Source organism: Lepidochelys kempii, chromosome 7, assembly GCF_965140285.1.
Source record: "Lepidochelys kempii isolate rLepKem1 chromosome 7, rLepKem1.hap1, whole genome shotgun sequence".
Classification (NCBI taxonomy): domain Eukaryota; kingdom Metazoa; phylum Chordata; order Testudines; family Cheloniidae; genus Lepidochelys; species Lepidochelys kempii.
The window spans coordinates 91,380,430-91,404,174 of NC_136386.1; the positions used below are offsets into that span (position 1 = coordinate 91,380,430).

The 23,745-nt window shown below is 40.5% G+C and overlaps 1 protein-coding gene across 2 annotated transcripts; it reads right to left on the reverse strand.

Moving 5' to 3' along the window:
* Positions 1 to 1,526: 1,526 nt before the first annotated feature.
* LOC140914878 (putative lysosomal acid lipase/cholesteryl ester hydrolase) lies at positions 1,527 to 23,007 on the reverse strand. 2 transcript variants are annotated; one of them, XM_073353784.2, is made up of 11 exons: positions 22,900 to 22,985; positions 21,070 to 21,210; positions 20,080 to 20,191; positions 17,410 to 17,530; positions 14,493 to 14,691; positions 12,757 to 12,866; positions 12,103 to 12,239; positions 9,684 to 9,830; positions 7,252 to 7,323; positions 5,272 to 5,343; positions 1,527 to 3,524 (listed from the first exon to the last, which is right to left on the reverse strand). In XM_073353784.2, the coding sequence occupies exons 2-11, from the start codon at positions 21,138 to 21,140 to the stop codon at positions 3,291 to 3,293; spliced, it is 1,275 nt and encodes a 424-aa protein (XP_073209885.1). In that variant the 5' UTR covers positions 21,141 to 21,210; positions 22,900 to 22,985; the 3' UTR covers positions 1,527 to 3,290. The 2 variants fall into 2 exon arrangements, with proteins under 2 accessions (XP_073209885.1, XP_073209886.1); XM_073353785.1 differs by lacking the exon at positions 21,070 to 21,210 and having other exon boundaries at positions 22,900 to 23,007.
* Positions 23,008 to 23,745: the final 738 nt, after the last annotated feature.

The window sequence follows — 23,745 nt, forward strand, 5'->3', positions numbered from 1 at the left end:
GAGCAGCTGGGGGTGAGTGTACCACATTAGCAGGCTTGTATGCATAGGTGGGCATCGGTGAAGAGGAGGAAGGACTGTGTTGCCCTGGATGAGTGTGTCTAAGCTCGGGGAAAAGGACTGTGATGGACACTGCTAGACTGGGGCTGCTGATAAACATTTTGGCCACAGGCTTCCTGAGGAAAGGTGAAGGTTGAGTAGCTGTGCGCCCCACCAGGCCACAAGTCCAAACTGAGGAGCCACCTCACCAGGTTAGCATATCTCAATTCTATGTGCACCACTGGTGGGATTAGAGGCCTCAAGTGGGGAAGACTGTTTTGGGCACCTCCAGAGACGGGTGGCAGTACTGTGCTATTGTTTCATTCTTGCTGTTAAATTCCTTTAAGTCCCCCATCCCCTTTTGGCCCATTTATCTGTACCCATTCCCTCTAATATTCTTTTATATAAATGGTCTCAGAACCTCTGTATGAGCTATTGGTTTTTTGTCAGGGGCTTCCAGCTCCACGTAAACAAAGGGGGGTCTATGCCCAATCCAAAGAGAAATAGGTGCAGGCATGTGTTACCTTAGGACATTTATCAGCACCTGTGTCCAGCACGAAGAAGGAGGGGGTGGTACGGAAGATTTTATATCATTTTAAATACAGTACACTCTAGTAGAATCATTTTCCTGCCTCCACCCAGCATATATGGCATGCTTTTTCCCATTCCATGTATTCAAGCACATCCTGCTGCCAGCAGATATACCTCCACAGGAACAGAGGCAGTTGTGGAGTTTATAATCCCTATCCCAGTCCCTGCAAAGAACAGAAACTTTGCAGAGGCTCCTGTGGAACATGGGATGCTGCTTTTGTGCTGCCTCCACTCATGCTGGGACAGCCCAAGGCAGCAACCTAGGGAAAGTTGATAGTTTGTGGACCCAGCTACCCAAATGCTCATTCTCTACTGTACTCACAACATGAACTTGCTGAGTTTAAGATCAAACATGTTCCAAAGGGGGAAACCCTAATGTTCAAATGCAATTTGCAGCTCGTGTTCAGCGTATGGAGACAATAAATGAAATTCATGTTCTCTATCTCAGAGAGTCTTGAGACTAGGCCACTGCATAGCAACATTGTTATTCACTGTATATCAGATTAACAGACAACGGGGTAATGGGATTGTGACTACGAGTATGAAGAAGGAAGCCTTTTCCCCAGGTCACTGGTGTGAGGAGAAGTCATAACCTACTGTATGGAGGCTTAAAAGCCATGTGTTGGGGTCTCAGTCTGGTTCCTGTGAACACGTTATCAAAACTGGCACCCTTCTTGAAAGTCTCACATGAGAAGCCAGAGACTAAATGAACGATCTATTAGCTCTAGAGAGTGACCCTTTCACGACTGGGGTGAAGTGTGCATGGGCGTTTAGTCTGCTACCTTATCCCTACATTGTATCCGTCCTGGACACCTATGTCAATGAAATATTTTTGACAAACATTATATATGCATATGTAAAACTACATGCAACGTAACAGAAAACACCATTCCAAGCTCTGACAGATCATCCTGATTTATTGAAAAATATTTAAAGCATTTATGATCATGCACTGCGATGACAGCTGTCCAAACCATTTCACTCTCTTTCAGAGACTTCCTTTTTAAAGCAACTGAAAGTAATTTAAAGCAAATGCCAATACCAGGAATATAGAGCATAGGGCTCTGTTAGGAGTCACAACTAGGATATTAAGAGCAATTCTTTTAAAAAAAAATTAAAGTACCAGAACTTATAAATGCAAGGGACTCCCTGAGCCTCGATAAGGAGTAAAAAACTCCAAAATTATGGCTTTTTTCTAGTTTATTTACAAAGAATTCGCCACCAAGAGTTTAACATCTAATATTTTCTATATCAAATAGAGGAGGAAGCCAATGGACAAAGGATGGCTTTGTGGTCAGGATTACAGACTGGGACTCTGGAGACCTTGGGTTTAATGCCTGCTCTGCTCTAGAAATCCTATGATCTCCTAGCTCTTCATTGAAGCCGCTGATTATGGATAGAGTTCTAGTGAAAATGGAGGCACAATATACCTGAATTACAGAATTGTTACCTTTGGCCCCTCTGCCAGTACTACATATTTGAGCCTTTTTTTCTAGTGGTTATTAGTGCAAAAAAATAAATTACATACATCTTCCACCCTTTTCACTGCAACTCATAACAAGTAACTGTTACAGAAAGCATTGTTTTCTTTTAACCTGTTTGCTTCTCCCAGCAATTTGCAAGGTCAAACAATAAGTAATAATTCTCATCAGTACTTTGCATTTTAAACAAAGGGTCTTAGTGTAGTTTTACATGAGTGTAACTCCAGTGAAGTCTGGAATAATGCAATAGTGAATCAGACCCAGAATGTGTGACTCCAACTGGCGCTGAAAGCATGCAGTGTCAGCATGGATTCTTCTTGGAGTAATATTAGGAAGAAAGTAAACTGACCGGTTTAGCTGTTAAAATATGGCTAAGTTATGATTAAAGCACAGGAGAAAATAGCTAGGTGTCTTTGGTTCCTGTGCTGCCAGTGTTAAACTGTCACTGTATGAGCAAGAGCACTACTAAAAGGTTTGGAAAGATCTACAGTAGAACCTCAGAGTTATGAACACCAGATTTATGAACTGACCAGTCAACCACACACCTCATTTGGAACCAGAATTACACAGTCAGGCAACAGCAGAGACCAAAAAAAAAAAAAAAAGTACAGTACTGTGTTAAACAAACTACTAAAAAAAATAAAGGGAAAGCAGCATTTTTCTTCTGCATAGTAAAGTTTCAAGCTGTATTGAATCAATGTATAGTTATAAACTTTTGAAATAACAACCATAACGTTTTGTTCAGAGTTATAAACAATGTCCAATCCCAAGGTGTTGGTAACTGAGGTTCTACTGTATTTGATTTTCAAACCCATGTTAATATTTTATTCAGGGGCAAGTGCTTATCTTTTGAACTTTCAGGCTGCTGACATGCAAAGTGGGTTAATTTGTCTTTTTAAAACCTATTTTAAATCCATGCAGATTTATTGATATTTCCTCTAGGCAAAGGCACATTATTGTTTTCTGACAGTATTACCACATTGCATGAAGCCAGCAAGATAGGAAAGGGACTGTAAGAATGAAAGAAATAACACTGTTTACATTGAAAATAGATATTAATCCAAACCAGTAGTCATTATTGGCATTTTTAAAGGCATTATAAATAAAGATGTGGTGCTATTGCCATGACAACACCACACATTCCAAGAGAGGCATTTAGCAAGATTTTAACCCCACACAGTTTTACAGATATGTGCTCATCTCGTTAATGATTTCTTTATACATGCGATGGGGTGCGTCGAGACCCCAGATGAAATCCAGATGTTCCCATTCAGGAATGTGTTTGTGGTAAACCAGATTAGTGACTTGAGTGAGCAACATGCCAACATCCTTCCAGTCTGCAAGCCAGTCATGTCCACCAGTCCACAGTACAGTTGGCACAGTCATATCTTTTACTTTGTAGAATGGAGGAGTAGACTATGGGAGGGGACGGGGAGAAAAAGATTGCAATCTTTTAAAAATGAAAGCATATATACAAAAAAAACAACTCTGGCTTTAGAAAGAGCCCATCTGCTAAATGGGTTGTCTAGCAGTACTGCAATGTATTAGCAAATGCAAGAGGATAGAAGAAGTCAGAATCCTAGCCCTTCCCTTTCTTTGCTCTGGAGCAGCAGTCAATTCAAGAGAAGCCCTGACTAACTCCATGTTAAAACCTGCTCAGTAGGAAGAATGAGGTTTTTGGACATTGCAAGGTAATGTTGGATGAGTTATGTGTGCAAAGAGTCTACCATGTAAAATTTTAATCCCAAACTGGCTTTTATAGGTCACTATTACACTGAAAGTAAAATTACACCTACCAACGAGTCTGCATGTTTCTAGTCTGTATTGCACTGCTCAAGCTAGGATTACTGCAAGAGATTACAGTCACAGTAAAGCAAAAGAAGGGTAAACTTTTAATTCTATGCACAAAGATCTAGAAAACAATTTGATATCCAAATGAAGCTACAGGGGGGATTTAAGTAGGCTGAAGTTTGGCCAGGGCAGCATAATTAACCCTATACAACTCTAATGATCTCACAGCACTTCTCACTAATAATCTAAAAACAGTCAGGCCTAAAGATGAGCAAATAAGTGATTTTTCAACTGAAGGGCCACACCAAAAACTCTGGGGAGGGCAGGGGGGATTGGTTTATTTCTAACTACAGATTATTTTTTTCACATTTTCACTAAAGTGAAAGAAGTTTAAAAACAAAATTGTTTCAGACTAAAACACACCCTAAAACTAAAATGCTAAAATGAAATTTTTGTATTTTTTTTGTTTTATCCTTTTTTAAAATATGTAGATATATTTCAAAACGAAAAAAGTCAAAACATTTCAGAATGGCCAAAATGAATGGGTTTGACATTTTCAAAATAAATTCTCTCCTTTTGGCTGAAAATATTTCCAAATTTATGAATACTTTCAGTGCCCCCTAAATGCATTTTTTTTTTTTTTTGGTGAATATACTATTCACTGAAAAACCTGCACCCAACTCCAGACAAGACCTTGGTTAAGATCTATTTACTGCACCTCTTGCAACAAAGTATCACCCCATTTCATATCTGAAGCACTGACTCTGTACTTGGAGACAACAGTGCCACCTTATGTCTAATAATTTCCTAGCGCCTATATCAGGGGTGGCCAACCTGTGGCTCCAGAGCCACATACAGCTCTTCAGAAGTTAATATGCGGCTCCTTGTACAGGCACCAATTTCAGGGCTGGAGCTATAGGCACCAACTTTCTAATGTGCAGGGAAGTGCTCACTGCTCAACCCCTTCCTGCCCCCTCCCCTGAGCCTACCATGCCCTCGCTCCTCCCACTCCCCCTGCGAGCCTCTTGCACGCCACAAAACAGCTGATTGGGAGGTGTGGGGAGGGAGCAGGAGCTGCTGATCGGCGGGGCTGCTGGTGGGTGGGAGGTGCTCGGAGCAGGGGCGGGAGCCAATGTGGGGGATGCTGACGTATTACTGACGCTCTTTGGCAATGTACATTTGTAAATTCTGGCTCCTTCTCAGCTCAGGTTGGCCACCCCTGCCTGGCCTGTATGTTTGCATCCCAGCTGCAGGTCCCTGCTTAATTTGCAAGGCCTCACTAGATCACAGCCTGATATGGTCTCCGGGCAGTTTTTGAAGGTTTCTTTTTTGTTTCTCAAGGATTGTAAGACTTCCATTAAAATTTCTTTACCTGATTATAGTGAGCCAAATTTGCAGCCTTGCTTCCCCAGTCATAAGCTTTGAGTTCCCCAGATTTAACGGCCTAAAACATAAATATTCACACAAAAACATGAAGGTCAGTGTCTGCACTCAGGAATTGTAAAGAAAGAACAAGATGGTTAGTTGGAGAACTGCCTTAATCCTGTGTGATTAAATTCAAAACCAAAGAACACACCACAGGGAGAGGAGGTACTGTTTTACCTATACAATGAGACAAAGATAACTGGAGCAAAGGAAAGCCAAATTGATTATAGCCTTTGTTCTTCTACAATATTCATTCTACTATTCCCACACCCCCTTCCCTCTACCATTCCCATGCCCACTTCTTCTCCACAAGGTGTCTTAGATCTCACATTTTCACCTACAGATTATGGCCAGAAGCAGGAACAGACACCATGTACTGAAATGGAATAAAGAATTTTATTAAGTAATACACAGGTGGCCAGATTTTTAAAAAGATAAACATCCAATTGTGCTGGATTTAATCCAAACTGGGGGTTGCACATGCATATTGGTCTGTATATTTCAGAAAATCTGGCTCAGTGCCTGCAGGTCACTATTTAAGCAGTAAAGATTTGTTCCTCCAAAGCTGTTGTTTTGGTGCATTTGCATTGCAGCAAAGCAACAATGAATTCATGTCACACAAAGCCATCTTAGCCATTTTGGGAACAAGAAAACTTAGCCAGTTCTGGGAACAAGAATGGATCATAGCACAAAAAAAAAAAAAAAAAATCCAGGCCAACCACTCAGGCGCTTGTTAAAAGCCCTTGTTGGAGTTGGAGGGGTCGGGGGAAGGGGAAGGGAGATGATCTCTGGTAAGCTTTTTGGCATGCATGCTAGGTTCTTTTAATTGTTTTCAGTATGTTTTATCTATAATGCTTTCACCTTAAGAATAAAATATGCTTGCTTAGACAGGGCTGCACGGTAACAATTAATCTGTAAAGCAATTAATCTGTTCAAAGCCTTCGGAGAGAAAGCAGCACACATGCAGGCCTGTTAAGGCAGCCTGTCTAGCTGGGGAATTCACAGTGTAGCAGCGTTGAAGTACCCCAGTCAGCACGGAAAGAGATGTGAGTCTCTGCCAGAGGTGGACAATTGAGCAGCCGGGAGCCTAGAAGGGGTGCCCTTACTGGACCATGGAGGACAAATACAGGTGCAGTTGCCCTGAACTCTGACAACCACATAAATGGAGTTTTCCTTTAAAACTTACTTAGTACTGTTTACAGTCCAAAAGTTTTCAGAAACAGCAGTCTAAGAAACATGAATCTTTAAAACCAGCTTTCTGTATGAGCCTCTCCCCACTTCATTCCAGGCCCGATACCTAACCCATGGAAGCTCAAAGTACACTTCCCAGACCAACACACACTTTGTGTAGACAACCAGGTTGACTCTAAGATTGTATCTTACTTTCAAGCACCTATGCAGGGACCAGCAGATGCTGATTCCACAAGAAATCTCTTCCCGCAGCACAGGAGTACAGCACCTGCTTTATACCACTGAGATACAGCCACTAAATTAATTGCAAGTATGTGGACTGCAAAGTGTAAAAAAAACCCTACTGTAACTATCCACAATTTGTCCACTGGCCCTGCTACAGTATGCAGCTCATGGTCAGAAACCAAGGTTACTGAAGGAGAATCAAATGTTTGTTATAGCAACTTGATCTCTGATATGGTAGTTTAAAAAGCAGGCAGAAATACTGTCTGCTGATCTGAAGCACCTATTATTTTGCACTCATGCAAAAATATATGCTGCATCAAAAGGGAAATTTTAAAAAGTTTCCCTTGCAGTGATTAATACCTGCTGTTCTGACTTTCTCCTTAGTAGTCCCAGAGTCTTCTCAAAGTTGTGCTATCATGGGATCATTTTGACATTTTTACCCCTATTTCACTGACAGCAGTATTTTATAAACAAGTTAGGTCAACAGGCACTTTAGATTCAGAAGCTCTACCTGGGTCCAATGGATCATGTTTTGTACAGATGTCCCAGCAGGGCAGTGTGTTGAATACACGTCGACTCGGCTCTGCAACAGCAACATAGTTTATCACAATTTTCATCTATTAATATGCATCAGTTCCATCCTTTATTGCTTTTTGCACAACTGAATAGAGTAAGTTAAGAGTAGACTAGTATACGCAAACTGGATAGGATGCTTAAGCCTTGCCATTAATTGGATAACATTGTCAACTTAGTTTAAAACTAAAGTTTGATCTAAAGCTGATGTTTTATTTTACCTTAAAATTACACTTTAAAAAAAAAAAACCACCAAGAAACTGAATCTGACTAGGAATGTTTCAATGTTTTGGTCTGAGTTTTTTCCAAAAAACAAAAACCAAAGCATGGTTGTAAAGGAAGAGATGTAAGCCTTCTCCTAACACATTGAAAAAAACAAGGAGAATAGTATTGCTTAAGTTACTAGAAGCAAAAGTGAAACTAACCAATCTAGCTTTGTTTCCCAGCTGACTAAAAAGCAAACTAAATTTAGAAAAAACACTTCAGTTTTAATAGTCTATGGTGTCCTTAATACAAGGATTTTGTCATAAATATTGACTTTAAACTGGACAGTGATATGCATGAGTAATTTTTATATCAATTTACAAGTTTAAAAATTTTAATGTTAGCAAAAGCGTTCCAAGCTCTTCTAACTTTTAAATGCCTCCCTACACTATACTAGTTTTGACCTGCTGTTCAACCTACTTCTACTAATGTAGACTGTTGCTCCAAATAAGCTTCATTTATTTTCAGTTTAAAAATACTGTCTCCTGAAAGCTGAATCCTCAGACAAAGTAAAGTATTACCCAAATTTAGAACTATGCAAAATTGTATGGGGAGTGGGAAATTCTGCACACAAAAATTAGCATTTTCCCTGTTTCATATAAATTATGCCATATTCAGATTTTCAATCAAAAAAAATTTTTTTAATTGAGGGTGAAATCCTGGACCTATTGAAGTTAATGACAAGACATCAGTTGGGCCACGTTTCAAATTGTGATTTTGCCCAAATAGTTATTTTGTGACAGAAGAAATGATTTTGAAGATTTTCCCCACAATATTTTAGTGCAGTTGCATGGAAAAGCAAAAACTTAACATTGAAGTTAAAGTTTTGTTGGGAATATTTTGCACAATCTCCCCCATATGAGTGTCCCCATTTCATTGCTCTTTCAGGTGGCTTGATCCCACTAGAATGGCCAGTCAGATTTGCACTCACTCTCTCCATGACCAAACCCAAAGCTCCTTATGTCTATTAGAACATAAAAGCGACCATACTGGGTCAGACCAAAGTTCCATCTAGATATTGTATCCAGTATCCTGTCTTCTGACAGTGGCCAATGCTAGGTGCCCCAGAGGGAATGAACAGAACAGGTAATCATCAAGTGATCCATCCCCTATTGCCCATTCCCAGCTTCTGGCAAACAGAGGCTAGATACACCATCCCTGCCCATTGTATTCTTACTATTGTGTCCCGACCACTGCCCCCAGCTTACAGTACTACTCCACAAACCAATTCTAAAAAGTGGCATTGTGGGATTCCATGTTTATGGTCTGTCACAGATGTCCAGAGCAATGTAGAGAGATGTTCTGCTATTTGGTGTTTTTTGTTGGGTTTTTAAACAAAAACCCAACTCTGGAAACTCAACCTTGAGACTGGAAATTTCAAGCTGGATTCTTTCCTTCTGAAGTTTTATCACCAGCAACAAAAGGTTCCGCAGGCCAAATTATGCCCTCATCAAAACATACATCCCTTCAGTCTTTAAATTGCATCTTCAGCGACACCTCCACAACATTTCCTCCAATGCATTTGTACAGGTGTAACCGATTAGGACGTGGTAGACAATTTTTTACAAAATTGCTTTTCAGACTAGAAATGCACTTAACCAATTTGTCCACAACACACCTGCACTGTCTCCTGTGCTTCAATCTTCGTTTGGAACACAGAACAGCTACAGACTTTTAAACTGTACAAATTGACTCCTAGAAAAACAACTGCATATGTCCACTATGAGATCTGGAAATCTCAGCAGCTCTTGCACATGGATACATCCCAAGCTGTGAAGTCTAATTTTTACTTCTCCCTTCTCTCCATGTTCTATACCATTAATTCTCTTCACCATCTATCCATCTTACCCATGTTCTTCCCACAAAGTACAAAAAAATTGTTTCATCTTTTCAATCCATTTTTAAATTTAGTTCTATGTACTTTATCAACTGGACTGTGCAGCTGGACTCCTGTCCACAGCAAGAAAAGATACTCATTCAATCTCTCAAGAACTAGAAGGTATTAAACTTCTTTTAAGGTACATATGGAGTATAAACACTCTTAGATCATAGTCTATACTCTTAAAAGTCACAAGGAGATGATTGCTAGGTGTATACAGAACATACCATGTTTAAGTTTTTCTCATCAAAACCACATATAAGAAAGAAGAAATTGCCACAAAGGTCATCCAGTAATCTGTGGGTACAAACATGAGTGGCAAGCCACTTCAGCAATGAACTCTGGGGAAGGAATTGCTTCTTTCCAAACATATCCTGCAAAATAATAAGCAAATACACATAACAGAAGGCTATTTACTTTTACTCATACTTTAGCTTTCTTGGGATAACTACTTCAATTCATAAAAGAAAGATTAAGAATGTTTCTCATTACACTCCATGTGTGCCTAGATCAGAGGTGAGCAACCTTTCAGAAGTGGTGTGCCGAGTCTTCATTTATTCACTCTAATTTAAGGTTTTGCGTGCCAGTAACACATTTTAACGTTTTTAGAAGGCCTCTTTCTATAAGTCTATAATATATAACTAAACTATTGTTGTATGTAAAGTAAACAAGGTTTTTAAAATATTTAAGAAGCTTCATTTAAAATTAAATTAAAATGCAGAGCCCCCCGGACTGGTGGCCAGGACCCAGGCAGTGTGAGTGCCACTGAAAATCAGCTTGTGTGCCGCCTTTGGCACGCGTGCCATAGGTTGCCTACCCCGGCCTAGATCATTACTCTGTAGCGAAATATATAATTAGTACCTTTGCTATCAAGTTAAGAACAGAATAAATTATTCATGGCTACCCAAAGAAAATCCATGAAAATTCCAATTTTTTAAAAAGTTTTATATTCATTATGTCAGAGAGGGCATGTCAGATTTCTGCTAAAGGTTAAATACTTTAAGCTACATCTGCTTAAATTGGGATGCTTGATATTTGAAGCTTCCTCAATTCAAACGATGTGAATAAAACCAAGCTTGCATTGTGGTGGCAGTTTCCTCTTGCAAGATATTTTTAAAAAGTCCAAGGGTTTGAACATGATCTACAGAGTGCTTTTTACTCACACTGACACAGCACAAAGTCGATGACTTATCCACTAGTTTATGGTTTATTGGGTGGTTCCACAATAGCTCACTGTGCAAGTCACTGTGACTGGGTCAAGTTTCACAGCACCATGTGAACAGGTGCATTTTTCTATCAAATAAAAGCCTCTTAACTGGGGACACTGATCAGCCTATTATTCTAACGAAGCAGCCACCTTCACTATGAGAAGAGGAACAGAGTGAGCTGGCAGGTGTTATTTGGCCTCATCTCTATCTGTCTGAGGGGAGAAGGAGAGCCAGTGGCAGTTACAATACACAAAAATATCTATTCATGTCCTACGGTTAGAAAAGGTGCATTACGCCTAACAGAGATAAGGTGACACTTCCAATATCTAAAACCTCCTCTGCCAGAACTCACATGGCTCCCCCTCCTTCTCCCACCAAAGGATAGCTGGGTGGATGGAGGTGGGCAGTCCAGCCCCTATACACAGCAGCTAGTGAACATCTTCACTGTATCCTCCTTCTGTTTCTTCTCACTCTTTGTTTGGCAACTTGTGTGAAAAATAAGAATTTAGAATTTCAAGTCTGAAAAAGCACCATAGTATTTTTTACCAGCCCAACTCTCCTTAATGGGATCAGCATTTATGCTAATACTCGCCTGCCCAAGAAGCAGGCATTAGACTAAACAGGGTCTCTAGGAGCCATACCAATTTAACGGAGTGGAACATGTGAGTTTATCAATGGAAAAATCTATATAAAGACTGAAGTACACAGAGGTGATTGCTAAATAAATCTGCAGAAACTGATGACAAATGGAAAATATTCTATATAAAGGAAGAAAGGATATCACATGACCCTACTGACATTGACTAATTTATATATACCAGTCATGGCTTTTTGGAAACACAAGTCCTAGAACCATGTGCAAATGAGTAAATGGAATACTAATGCTTTCAGGTTAAGCCCTGTTTATAAGATACATTTTAAGTTTTAACTTTCCCCTAGCTTCTCCTGTCTTGTATTTAAATTTCTCAGCCTGCTGGTTCAATTCTCCCATTTTGAAGACTTTCAACATCCTTGTGTATGGTACAAAGATAAACAGTGTTTTCAGATAGCATGTGATCCATCATCATCAAAACAAATGTCTGCTTTTACATTATTACTCACTTTTTTTTTTTTTTAATGTGGAACATGGAGCGCAGTGGGCAGCATCAAATACATTTTGTGGTCACTGGGGCAAATTCTACTCTCAATTACGCAGTTATCAATACAGAAAACCATCACAGAGCAACTCTAGACATATACTGATACAAAGTCAAAATTTGGCTTAGAACTCATGTTGTGCATGTTAATCTTCTGTACAAGTGTGTATATCGCAAGAGAGGCACATTCATATGCATTAAGTCTACACGCAGTTTTATTTATATTCTCTACTAAAACCATTTTAAATGGGAAAGAAATACTCATTTAGGTTTAAAACAAATATCTTGACTAAAATACATACCTTGAGCAGCAGCTCTGGAAGCACTCCAAGTTTTGTCAGAGGGCTAGTGGAGAACTTGATTGTGGCTACAGGTGCCAATGCAAAAAACATTTTTATTTTCTTAGCCAGCTCCGGCATAGTTGAAAATGCGATGAAAGCTGTAAAAAAAAAAAAAAAAGACTGCTTAAGACAATATTTGACAGAAACTAAATCAGATTTTTAGCTAGGGCATGATTTCATTACAGAGTATGTTTTAAGTAGTATGTTTTAAGTTCTGAATTTGGAAATTGTGTATGTGTTTAGAGAACAATTTGAATTAGTATCAGTCCTGTATTTCTTTAAATACTGGTTTGGTTAATTAAAGGTTGACCTGAGCATCAAATTCTAGCTGGAGTGATGAATCTATGATTTTTCATATACACTTTCACAACTCTTTAGAATATTTGTTTTTACATAAATTGGATGAATAACATAGTCTATTAGCTTAATTTACTGTTTTATACGTTTTCACTTCAAATAAATAGGTGAAAGTTAATTCTCTAGCCTTTTAGTTCTAATGAGGATACAAAACAAACTGTACTAGTAAATCCGTATTTTATTATTATTTAACCAAAAGTGTGCAAATCTCTCTTTTAAAACAATGTATTTAAGTTAAATTAAAATGTCTTAACATACCTATAGTGGTACCCTGTGAATGGCCAATGTAATAGATTTTCTCCTGTCCAGTTTTATTCACAATAAAGTTTATAGTGGCAGGAAGGTCGTATTTAGCCATTTCATCAAAACTATAACATAAAGACAAGAAGATGGCTATATAAATAAAGCTATAAAATTTCCATATCAACATACACAGAGTAGAACTATTGAATGGAACTTTAGTACATTGAAGATTAGTCAGATAAGAATGAACAAAAACTTCCAAAGGTTGATTCCAAACAGCCAAACTCTGACCAAGATTCACTTAGGGCTTGATCCTGCACCACACAAGCCAATGGGAATTTTCTCATTGATTTCAATGAAGGCAGGATCAGGCCATTATAGCAAATTTATAGTTCCCCACACTATTAGCACATATATAACCAAGATAAAAAATTGGAGTGGCACAATCTTGTTTAATCTGTTACTGAAGTGGGGTAGTTGACAGAGCATAAGAACAGCCATACTGGGTCAGATCAAAGGTCCATCTAGCCCAGTACCCTTGTCTTCCGACAGTGGCCAATGCCAGGTGCCCCAGAGGGAATGAACAGAACAGGTAATCAAGTGATCCATCCAGTCACCCATTTCCAGCTTTTGGCAAACAGAGGCTAGGGACACCATCCCTGCCCATCCTGACTAATAGCCATTGATGGACCTACCCTCCATGAACCTATCTAGTTCTTTTTTTAACCTGTTATAGTCTTGGCCTTCACAACATCCTCTGGCAAGGAGTTCCACAGGTTGACTGTGCACTATGTGAAGAAATACTTCCTTTTGTTTGTTTTAAATCTGCTGCCTATTAATTTCATTTGGTGATCTCTAGTTCTTGTGTTATGAGGAGTAAATAACACTTCCTTATTTACTTTCTCCACACCAGTCATGACTTTTAGACCTCTTTTATATCCCCCCTTAGTTGTCTCTTTCCCAAGTTGAAAAGTCCCAGTTTTATTAATCTCTCCTTATATGCCAGCCATTCCATCCCCTAATCATTTTTTGTTGCCCTTTTCCTCAACCTTTTCCAATTCCAATATATCTTCTTTGAGATTGGGTGAGAGCAGGGTGAAGTTTTTCAGATGAACAGTTTATTTGCCCAAAAAATGCAGATTTGGCCAAAGAAATTTCAAGGGAAGGGATGGGAGGGAGTCCTGGCTATGGGGTATTCAGGGTGGGGCGTGTCTCAATCTCCTCTCTTGAAGCTGTCTCACTTTTTTATACAAAGTGCATGAATAGTCATTGGGCCAGACAGAGAGCAGGAGAGAGAATGACTATATCCCCAGTGGTTGAAGGAAAAGACCTGGGTTCCAGTCCCTGCTCCCCAGCAGGAATTCAAACCTGAGTCTCCCACATACAAAAACAATGTCTTGACCACTGGGCTAAGGGGGAAACCCTACTGCCTTGGCTGTGAATTGAAACCTTCGTTTCCTTTTATTTTTTAAAAATGCCTGGAAACAAATCGTTTCATTCAACCCAAAAGGAAATTTTTCCTATTTTTTCAATTCACCAAAAATTCAAAAAGTGTTTCAGTTTGACCCAAACCAACCTCTACTCTCTCGGCTCCAAGAACTTCCAGGAAACCAAAAATTCAGTGATCGGCACAGCGCTAATAGTGGGGGCATGGTATCATGGAGGAAATGAGGGAAGGAAAGGAATGGTTCCTGTTGACAGCATGTATAACATGTAATAAACAGCACTCCTCAGAAATGAGATCCAGCTACCTGAAAACCCAGAATTCCTCTTGCTTCTCTGTATAGTGTTTATGCTTTCTGGACCAAGTGTTCCCCCTGCTGTTTCCCATCCAAACATCATAGCCAGCATCTGCCAGCATAAAGCCCAGGCTGTTGTTGTCCAAATTTGTGATCCAGTTACTACCATCTGCAAGAAAACCATGCTGCAGAAAAACAGCGGGCTTGGGACCTGAAAGATAAAGCATGTTATGTAGTTAAAAATCAAAGCTTCATGTTCTCCTGGCACTGAACTCCTGACACAAATTCTAGTGAGTATTCAATATTTGCTTCATATCTATATTTGAGTGGTTAAGCTATAGGACTGTAAGATGAGCAGCCTTTATGATACTCATGTCTTAAATTCATGCACTGTAATCTTCCACAATAGCAGGTTTTTAAAGAAAAAGTTATTTTATTCTTGTTATGGGTTTAAAAACATTACATTAGGTTCTTAAGCAAAAGCAAGAGCAAAATACCCTAGTATTTCACACACACCCAAAAGCAGAGAGAAAAGCAGGAACTACTGCAAGAACATAGAGTGCTATTTATAAGAGGTCTGATCCTGAAGGCATGCTAGCTTTTCTTCATTGTCCTTACTCCCATCCTCTTCCCACAAGGCCGTAGAAGGCATTCTTATAGGTGAACTCCAGGGATCAGGCTTTTCAGGCTAAAACAATGACAAACTAAGATGGTGTACCACTGTCTTTAGCATCAGATCCCCTTCCACTTTGTATCAACATTAACATCTGCTGCAGGTTCTCAGAATGCGTAGGAGCATGGGAATGGAAACTGGGAATGGAAGGTGAACTTACTTTAATACCTTCCATTCATGTATGGATGTTGATTTTTAGCACTCATTAACAAACTGAAAGTCATTGCCATTTTTCTTTTTAACTCAACAAAATTTCCCTTACAGTTTTTGCAGCTGTGAAACTGTAGACTGTTGTGGACTTTCACTTCAAAAGATAATGTCATACATAACAGCAATTAATCCCATTCACATTTCTCAGATATTGCAACAGAAACATTATGAAATATGTGCCCTATGAATTCTGTCAGCAGTAAATATACACTGTTTGGGAAAAGATACCAGGTCCATAACAGCTTGAAGTCAACATGAACTTTGAAGTCTTCATTCTTCTTCTAGGGGATCCTACTTGACAAAAATTGCTCAGTAATCCTTGTTTTTAAAAAATTAAAAGTATTTTACAAAACATGAACTTTGATACTGCTTCCTCCTTCACCTCCTCATCACTCTTTTGAGACAGGAAACTTCACTCTATTTGCTTATGTTACAGATGAAAGATTCAATAAAAAAAACCTACAGAAGCATAATCTATCTTCACTTTGTAGATTTCTCAGGATTTTTTAAGCACGAATATAAAACTAGCCAAATTGACTAGCTTGCCTTGTGCACCAAACTGTCTGCCTCTATGCTCTTTGAGATAGTAGTTAGGGCAAACGTGCTTCAGAGAGATCAAATCAACCATTAAGGACAGACAGATTTTTTTGCCTTTGGTAGAAGAGGGTCTTTTGCCATAGTATTTGTTCACACCTGCAATTATAGGATATTAGCTTTTTCCCCCTTCCATAAGATACATATGTATGCATCACACATCTTCACCTTTTTAAACTCCATGGGTTCAGACTCTACCCTCAGATATAAGCATACAACTCCCACTGAAATAAATGATAGATGCATGCATGCCTCAGAGGGCAGAATTTACCCCAAGGGACATTAAACATCATTTGATTCTGGCCGAATTCATCCAATGCTATTCAGATCTACAAGCATATTAGTTTCCACAGCATAATAGTATAGCAGATCTAAGACTGTTTCCTGCACATGCTTCTCTTCTTCCACATCCATTTTAGTCTTATTTTCAAAACATTCTATAGCTTAGGCCTTGCCAGTACCTTTGGCCTCATTCCCTCCTATACACACTCCCACTCTCTACACTTATCCCAAGCTTCTCTTCTGAAAACTCCCTTTGTCTCCTCTTTTGATTTCCCCTCTCCTAATTTTGTGCCTTCTTTCATGCCACTCTTTACGGCTTGGACATCCTTCTCCTTAGTATATGCTGATCATTCTCCTTCCCTGTCAAACACTTCTGAAAGGCAACCACTTCTGGCGAGGCAATAAGCAACAACATCCACTTAGCCCTCTGTCTTGGCTTGGGTGCAGTACAGCTTAAAATATCCAATTTCTTTAGAAACAAGATTTTTTTTTTATTACTACAATATTTTAAGTACTGTAAATAGCTATGTACAATATGGTGCTATAGTAATTATTACTTTGCTTTATAGTTTCTTATAACGACAAGGATGCTAGAATCTAAAATCAAATCAACTTAGTCTAATTCCTATTTCCAGGCAGAAATCAGAAGAGCATTGGGATTTTTGTTTGTGTTTTTTTTTTGTTTGTTTTTTGTTTTGTTGGGGGAGGGGAAGTGTCTTTCTGGTTTGTTTTTCAACAGAAGAGGAATAGGACCTGCCCCTACCTTTAATGTTAGTCAAAGTTTTTAAAACCAAAAAAAGTTTAAAAAATGATATTTTCGCAGACAGACTTTAATACATTCTTACTTTAAAAAAAGTTACCATTTCTCTTATCATAAAATGAGTTTTTTCAGTAAACATAAAATTTCAACACACACACACACAAAAAGTGTCTGAGATCCTGCAAAATACAAACCACTTACAAATTCTGAATTTTGGGGGGAAATCCCCCCCCCCAATAATCTAACCACTCTAACATAGTCTGCACTGTTATTTTCCTTTATAAGTAATTGTAAACCACATAGGTTACCAACATTTTATCCTGGTCAGGTTTATTACAAGAGCTAGCACTCTCTAAATCAAAGTGATCTTTTTCAAGGCTTCCCCTTCTTCAGGCAGAAGTAAATCTTACCCTTCTTCCTCCCATGGCTTTTCTTCCCATGAGGAATTCTGTTAATGCTAAGGATATATCCATCTTCAGTCACCACTTCGTGCTCCTCACTAGGGTAGCCTCTGTAGGTAACAATTTCACTCTGCAAAAAGAAAAACAAAAGCTTTTAATTGAAACTTTTGACATTTTTAATTCATTAATGTCTGTAAAGTGCTTGGAAGTCTTTCCACAGACAACAATATAGAAGTGTGATGTCTCCATTGCTGTGGCTATGTCTGGTAGGTGGCAGAGAGAGACCATCAGGGAAAGGTTTCTTACTAGGTGATGATGTGTTCTCTACCGCACGTGTTTCAGTCACCAACGAGAATTAGGCACCCAACTCCCACTGACTTTCAATAGGAGTTCGGCACTAACAATTCTTGGTGCCTTTGAAATCTCTCTCTTATCTGTCTCAATGTCCAAGCCCTACAGAGAGAGAGCTCCAGATTCTAGTTCGTATCCCAGACTAAAGCTGGTAGTCTATGTCTCCACTATAGAGAAGACACATAGGTCATCTAGTTTGCCACTAACCAGAGGAGACAAAAGTGCTAGAAAAGGGAGCAGGGGAAAGAAGATTGGGACAACAGGATAAAGAAGGGAAAGACTGAAGTGACAGAGAGAAGGACAGACAGACAATACTCACTGAAAAGAGCAAACATCTGTCAATGACAGACAAGTGATGTCACCAAAAATTGTGCTATCAGTGGCAGATGAGGGGATGCATCTGTCTTCTAAAGGGCAAGATTTTTAAAACATTTCAAATATTAGAGGCATGATCCTTACTCTTATTTATCACTCATGGAACCCTATCACACTTAAATACATCATCTAAATGACCCACAACACAGCAGGTTTGAAACAAAATGTTGTATAACAGTGGCTTCAACAAAGTCATTTATATTATGACTTAACCATTGCAGCAAGAACAGGAAAGTTTTGCACACTGTTCAGATACGTGGGTTATGGCTTTTAATGTCCGACACTAATGCTATAAAATAGGACTACTAAACACCATCTCTTCGAAAAACTCACTTCTATTCCATCACTTGCAATTGAGTTAGTTCACAAACCTTTAAAAAAAAAAAAACACTCATTTAGCAGAATCATTTAGAAGATGTGTAAATGCCTAACCAGTACACTGCATGATCCTATTGGCAATAACTCGTTACTATTTTTTTTTTAAAGTGCTCAGAAATATGCTAGGTGTTGTACGGAAAAGGAAAATTCTCTCTTCCCCAAAGAGTTTATAAGCTAGTTTCAGATGTGATGCAACAAGGGAAGGTAACAAAGAGTGTGGGGAAAATGAGAGGAGGGGCAAAGGTGCTGATAAGATCACAAGTAATTAACAGCAAGTCCTTACCCAAGGACAGAAAGAGGGAAAAGCAACAAGAGTGAAAGCAAAGGGGGAGCAAAGCAATTGTCAGGAAAACCTTACTAGGAAAAAGTGGTTTTAATAAGTACGGTTCCTTCTAGCAGTTTTAACTAGAGTGGAGGTAGGGCCAGAGTATGATCTGGTAAAAGGTGTAAAAAGTGGGGTAGCAGAATTTACAGATACAAAATTACTCAAGATAATCGGCTTTGGACCTAACTACCAAGAGTTACAAGATGATCTCACAAAACTGGGAAACTGGGCAACAAAATGGCAGATGAAATTCAATGTTGATAAATGCAAAGTAATGCACATTAGAAAACTTAAGCCCAACTATACATACAAAATGATGGGGTCTAAAATTAGCTGTTGTCACTCAAGGAAGATCTTGGAGTCATTGTGGATAGTTCTCTGAAAACAACTGCTCAATGTGCAGCAGCAGTCAAAGATGATAACAATGTTAGGAAACATTAAAAAAGGGACAGATAAGACAACATAACATTATCATAATGCCACTATATAAATCCATGGTATGCCTACACCTTGAATACTGCGTGCAGTTCTGGTCACCCCATCTCACGAAAAAATATTAGAACTGGAAAATGTACGGAGAAGGGAAACAAATTATTATGGGTGGGGAACAGCTAAAATAAATAAACAAAAATTATTATGGGTGGGGAACAGCTAAATGAGGAGAGATTTAAAAGGTTGGTACTGTTCATCTTGGAAAAAGAAATGACCAAGGGGGAATATGACAGAAGTCTATAAAATCATGACTGATGTGCAGAAAGTGAGAGTGTTATTTACCCTTTTATATAAGACATGAGACAGCATATAGGCCAGAGATATATATTATTTATATATGTTACTTCCTCTACATCTTTCTCACATGCACACCCAAACCCACAATCAATCCACAGCTTTTTTCTATTTGCAAGCAAGGAGGGAGATGGAAACAGAATGTCGCTGACAAGATTCCTGATTAATGTCAGGCGTGTAAACAGGTTAAGCAATTTAAAGAACTAGGTTAGGCACTTTCCCTCTGTTCTTTATTCCAGACCTACAACAAGAGCATTATTCATTAAAGTTTAAATAGGCAAAACACCCTTCCACAGTTAAAGTAATCAGTTTCAAAAGTCAGCATTTTCCCACAGTAAACATACTACAATATCTAAGATAACTAGAGTTATTCACTATATATAGTAACCATATGGTAACAGGTGACAAACAACAATTTTTTTTAAATGGTAGCTATTGAATGAATTTTACAATACATAACTTACAATATTCATAGATGTTTCAGGATCCACATTTCTTCTTCTTCTGACAAATGCTTCTGAACTTACAATTCCTTGGATCAAACATGCCACAATTATAAAGAGCCACATCTTCATTCTGTAGAAATACATTTCTGTATTTATTTGTGTAAGAAAATAAGGCTTTGCAAAAACTACACTGTATAACAAAGAAAAAAAGATTTATGCTGCAAAAGAAAAAAAAAGCGAGACCCTGAGGTTAAGTTGTATGGCTTCTTCTACAGAAGAAATAAATTGGCTGGGGGAGGAAAGGGGGAAAGGAGTAATATACAAAGAGTCACAGTCTACTATAATTGAGAAACTTTTCTGCAGCATTATTTGTTTTCATGAAGACTTCCAGTGGATTTAATACAAATAAATCAAATATTCTTCCCTTCCAAAAATCAACATTTTCTCAAATGGTGATGTAGTGGACCAGAAACAAAAACCATTATAACAGCACATCAATATTAAACAAAGAATGGAGAAATCTGGGCCAACTGTATTAAGCTGCGCATGTACTTCCCTGGATTTGCTCTTATAAAATAACTAAGAAAATCACTACAGTTTTCTTGTGCAAACTGCCCACAAAAGTGTAACCATCTCACATTAGTAATATTCACAATGCTATTCACCTACAGTTATATCCAGCCCTGACTTACCCATCTCACAGCATCCAATGCTATTAAGCTTAACTTGCCAAAAAAAAAACCAAAACAAACACTCAAAAACAGGTTTCAGAGTAACAGCCGTGTTAGTCTGTATTCACAAAAAGAAAAGGAGTACTTGTGGCACCTTAGAGACTAACCAATTTATTTGAGCAGAAGCTTTCGTGAGCTACAGTTCACTTCATCGGATGCATGCATGAAGTGAGCTGTAGCTCATGAAACCTTATGGTCAAATAAATTGGTTAGTCTCTAAGGTGCCACAAGTACTCAAAAAACAGACTTTGGGGAGGGGAGGGAGATATGTACTCACAGAATAACAAGGAAACAGCAGCTCCTGCCACTGTTAAAAACCTTTCTTTCCCTTTCCCCTTTACACCTCATAAGCACTTCTCAGAGGAGGTAAAGGACCAAAAGGCTCAGGGACCACTGATGCGACCAGATATTTTTATTACTAAAAAAAAAAAAAAAAAAAAAAAAAAAAAAAGGTGGCCGTTAATGGTTTATAAACTTTATTTTTTTCCCCTTCCAACTGTCTCATGTTATTTTTCCCATGGGTAGCATATAACATATAAAAACCTGTGAGAAGGAGCCCCACGAAAGCTTACGCTCAAATAAATCTGTTAGTCTCTAATGTGCCACAAGTACTCATGTTCTTTTTGCGGATACAGACTAACACAACTGCTACTCTGAAAACAGCCTAAGTGGCTCCCACACCAATAACTTCATTGACAAGAAGGAATCAAGGTGACTGAGGTAATATATTTTATTGGACCAACTTCTGTTGGTGAGAGAAAAGCTTTCGAGCTTCCCAGAATTCTTCTTTTGGTCTGGGAAATTTAGAGTGTCCCAGCTAAATACAATGTGGAACAGACTGTTTAGTATAACTAGTTAACACATTTCATGGGACTGTTCATCTTGAAATCTGTTAACTACTCATGCTAAACAGAACAGCAGTACTTGTGGCACCTTAGACACTAACAAATTTATTTGAGCATAAGCTTTAGTGGGCTACAGCCCACTTCATCGGATGCATGCAGTGGAAAATACAGTAGGACGATATTATTGGGTGTATGATAATACCCATTGTTTCATGTTCTCTGTGTATATAAAATCGTCCTTCTGTATTTTCCACTGCATGCATCCGATGAAGTGGCCTGTAGCCCACAAAAGCTTATGCTCAAATAAATTTGTTAGTCTCTAAAGTGCCACAAGTACTCCTGTTCTTTTTGCAGATAGAGACTAACACAGCTGCTACTCTGAAACCGGTCACGCTAAACAGTTTGTTCCCTTTAGCTGACACACTCTTCCCAGAGCTGAAGAAGAGCTCTGTGTAAACTCAAAAGCTTTTCTCTCTCACCAACAGAAGCTGGTGCAATAAAATTACCTACCTTGTCTTTCTAATCTCCTAGGACCAACACAGCTACAGCAATAGGACATACAAGAATCAAGACAGAATTCAGTGCAACACCTTCAAGAGTCAGAGATTTAGCAATATTCATGGCATCTCTAAAGCAGGGGTTGTCAAACTGGGGGTCGGGACCCCTCGGGGTCACAAGGTTATTACAGGGGGGTCGCGTGCTGTCAGCCTCCACCCCAAACCCCGCTGTGCATCCAGTTCCCTCATCTATAAAATGGGGATTAATACCTACAAGAAGGGGGGCCCATTTAAGTACTTTCGAGAGGAGGGGGAAGCCACACAACTGTGACCCCAAGAGGAGGCAGGCTGTCCGCTATCAGCATTAATTTATTATTCGCCCTGGGGTAGCACTTGAGGTCGAGGATCAGACATAGTTCAGGCCCCCAGCGTGCTAGGTGCGGTACAAACATCTGAACAACAATCCTACGACACAGCACAGAGAAACAGGAAGCCGCCTCGAGCGCCCCGGCCCTCGGGAAGCGAGGGCACAACTAGAGCTAGGCACTAAAAGAACGGCAGGGGCCAGCGCTGGTTCCCCCGGGGGAGTCAGCTCCGGGCCTCACGGCGCCCTACGAACACGGATCCCAGCGCCCTGCCACCCGCCAAGTCTCTTGCCAGCGTCACCGCCCGCCCCGCCCCGCCCCGCTCCGCTCCGGCCGGCCGCCGCGGCGGCAGATGTGCAGGGAGGGCGCGCGGGTGGAGCCAGGCAGCGGCCGCACTGACCTGAGCGGAGGCTGCGGCGGAGCGCGCCGGCCGGGCTGCCGGGGACTCGCAAGGGGCCGCGCGGCTGCTGCTGGCGGCGGGGCTGCTGCGCGCGACAGACGCGACGGGGGGGGGCGCTTCGCTAGCACCGCCCAACCCTGCCGGCCTCCTCAGACCACGCCGCGGCGCCAATCAGCGGCTTCGAGAGCAGGGGTCGCCCCGCCTGCCTCCCTCTCTCCCCGCCCCGTCCAGCTCGGCCTTGGGCCTGGGGGGCGGGGGCCGGTTGGGCTGAGAGCTGGAGTGGAGGCTGCTGCAGGGACAGGGGTAGTAACAACAGCCTTGCTCCCGCCACACCTGCCAAACTAATTCCATCCCCCTGCCGCCCAACACCCCCCCACACACACTGCACCCACCAATCCCATCCCCCTGCCGCCCAACACCCCCCCACACACACTGCACCCACCAATCCCATCCCCCTGCCGCCCAACACCCCCCCACACACACTGCACCCACCAATCCCATCCCCCTGCAGCCCAGCACCCTCCCACACACACACTGCACCCACCAATCCCATCCCCCTGCAGCCCAGCACCCCCCCACACACACACTGCACCCACCAATCCCATCCCCCTGCCGCCCAACACCCCCACACACACACTGCACCCACCAATCCCATCCCCCTGCAGCCCAGCACCCTCCCACACACACACTGCACCCACCAATCCCATCCCCCTGCCGCCCAACACCCCCCCACACACACTGCACCCACCAATCCCATCCCCCTGCAGCCCAGCACCCCCCCACACACACTGCACCCACCAATCCCATCCCCCTGCAGCCCAGCACCCTCCCACACACACACTGCAC

Coding starts and splice junctions, on each gene's coding strand:
- LOC140914878 (XM_073353784.2), bottom strand. CDS start 21,140: ATGAGGTGTAAAGGGGAAAGGGAAAGAAAGGTTTTTAACAGTGGCAGG. Junction 14,692..17,409: donor AAGCCATGGGAGGAAGAAGG/GTAAGATTTACT, acceptor TTTATCTTTCAG/GTCCCAAGCCCGCTGTTTTT. Junction 12,240..12,756: donor TTCACAGGGTACCACTATAG/GTATGTTAAGAC, acceptor TTTTTTTTACAG/CTTTCATCGCATTTTCAACT.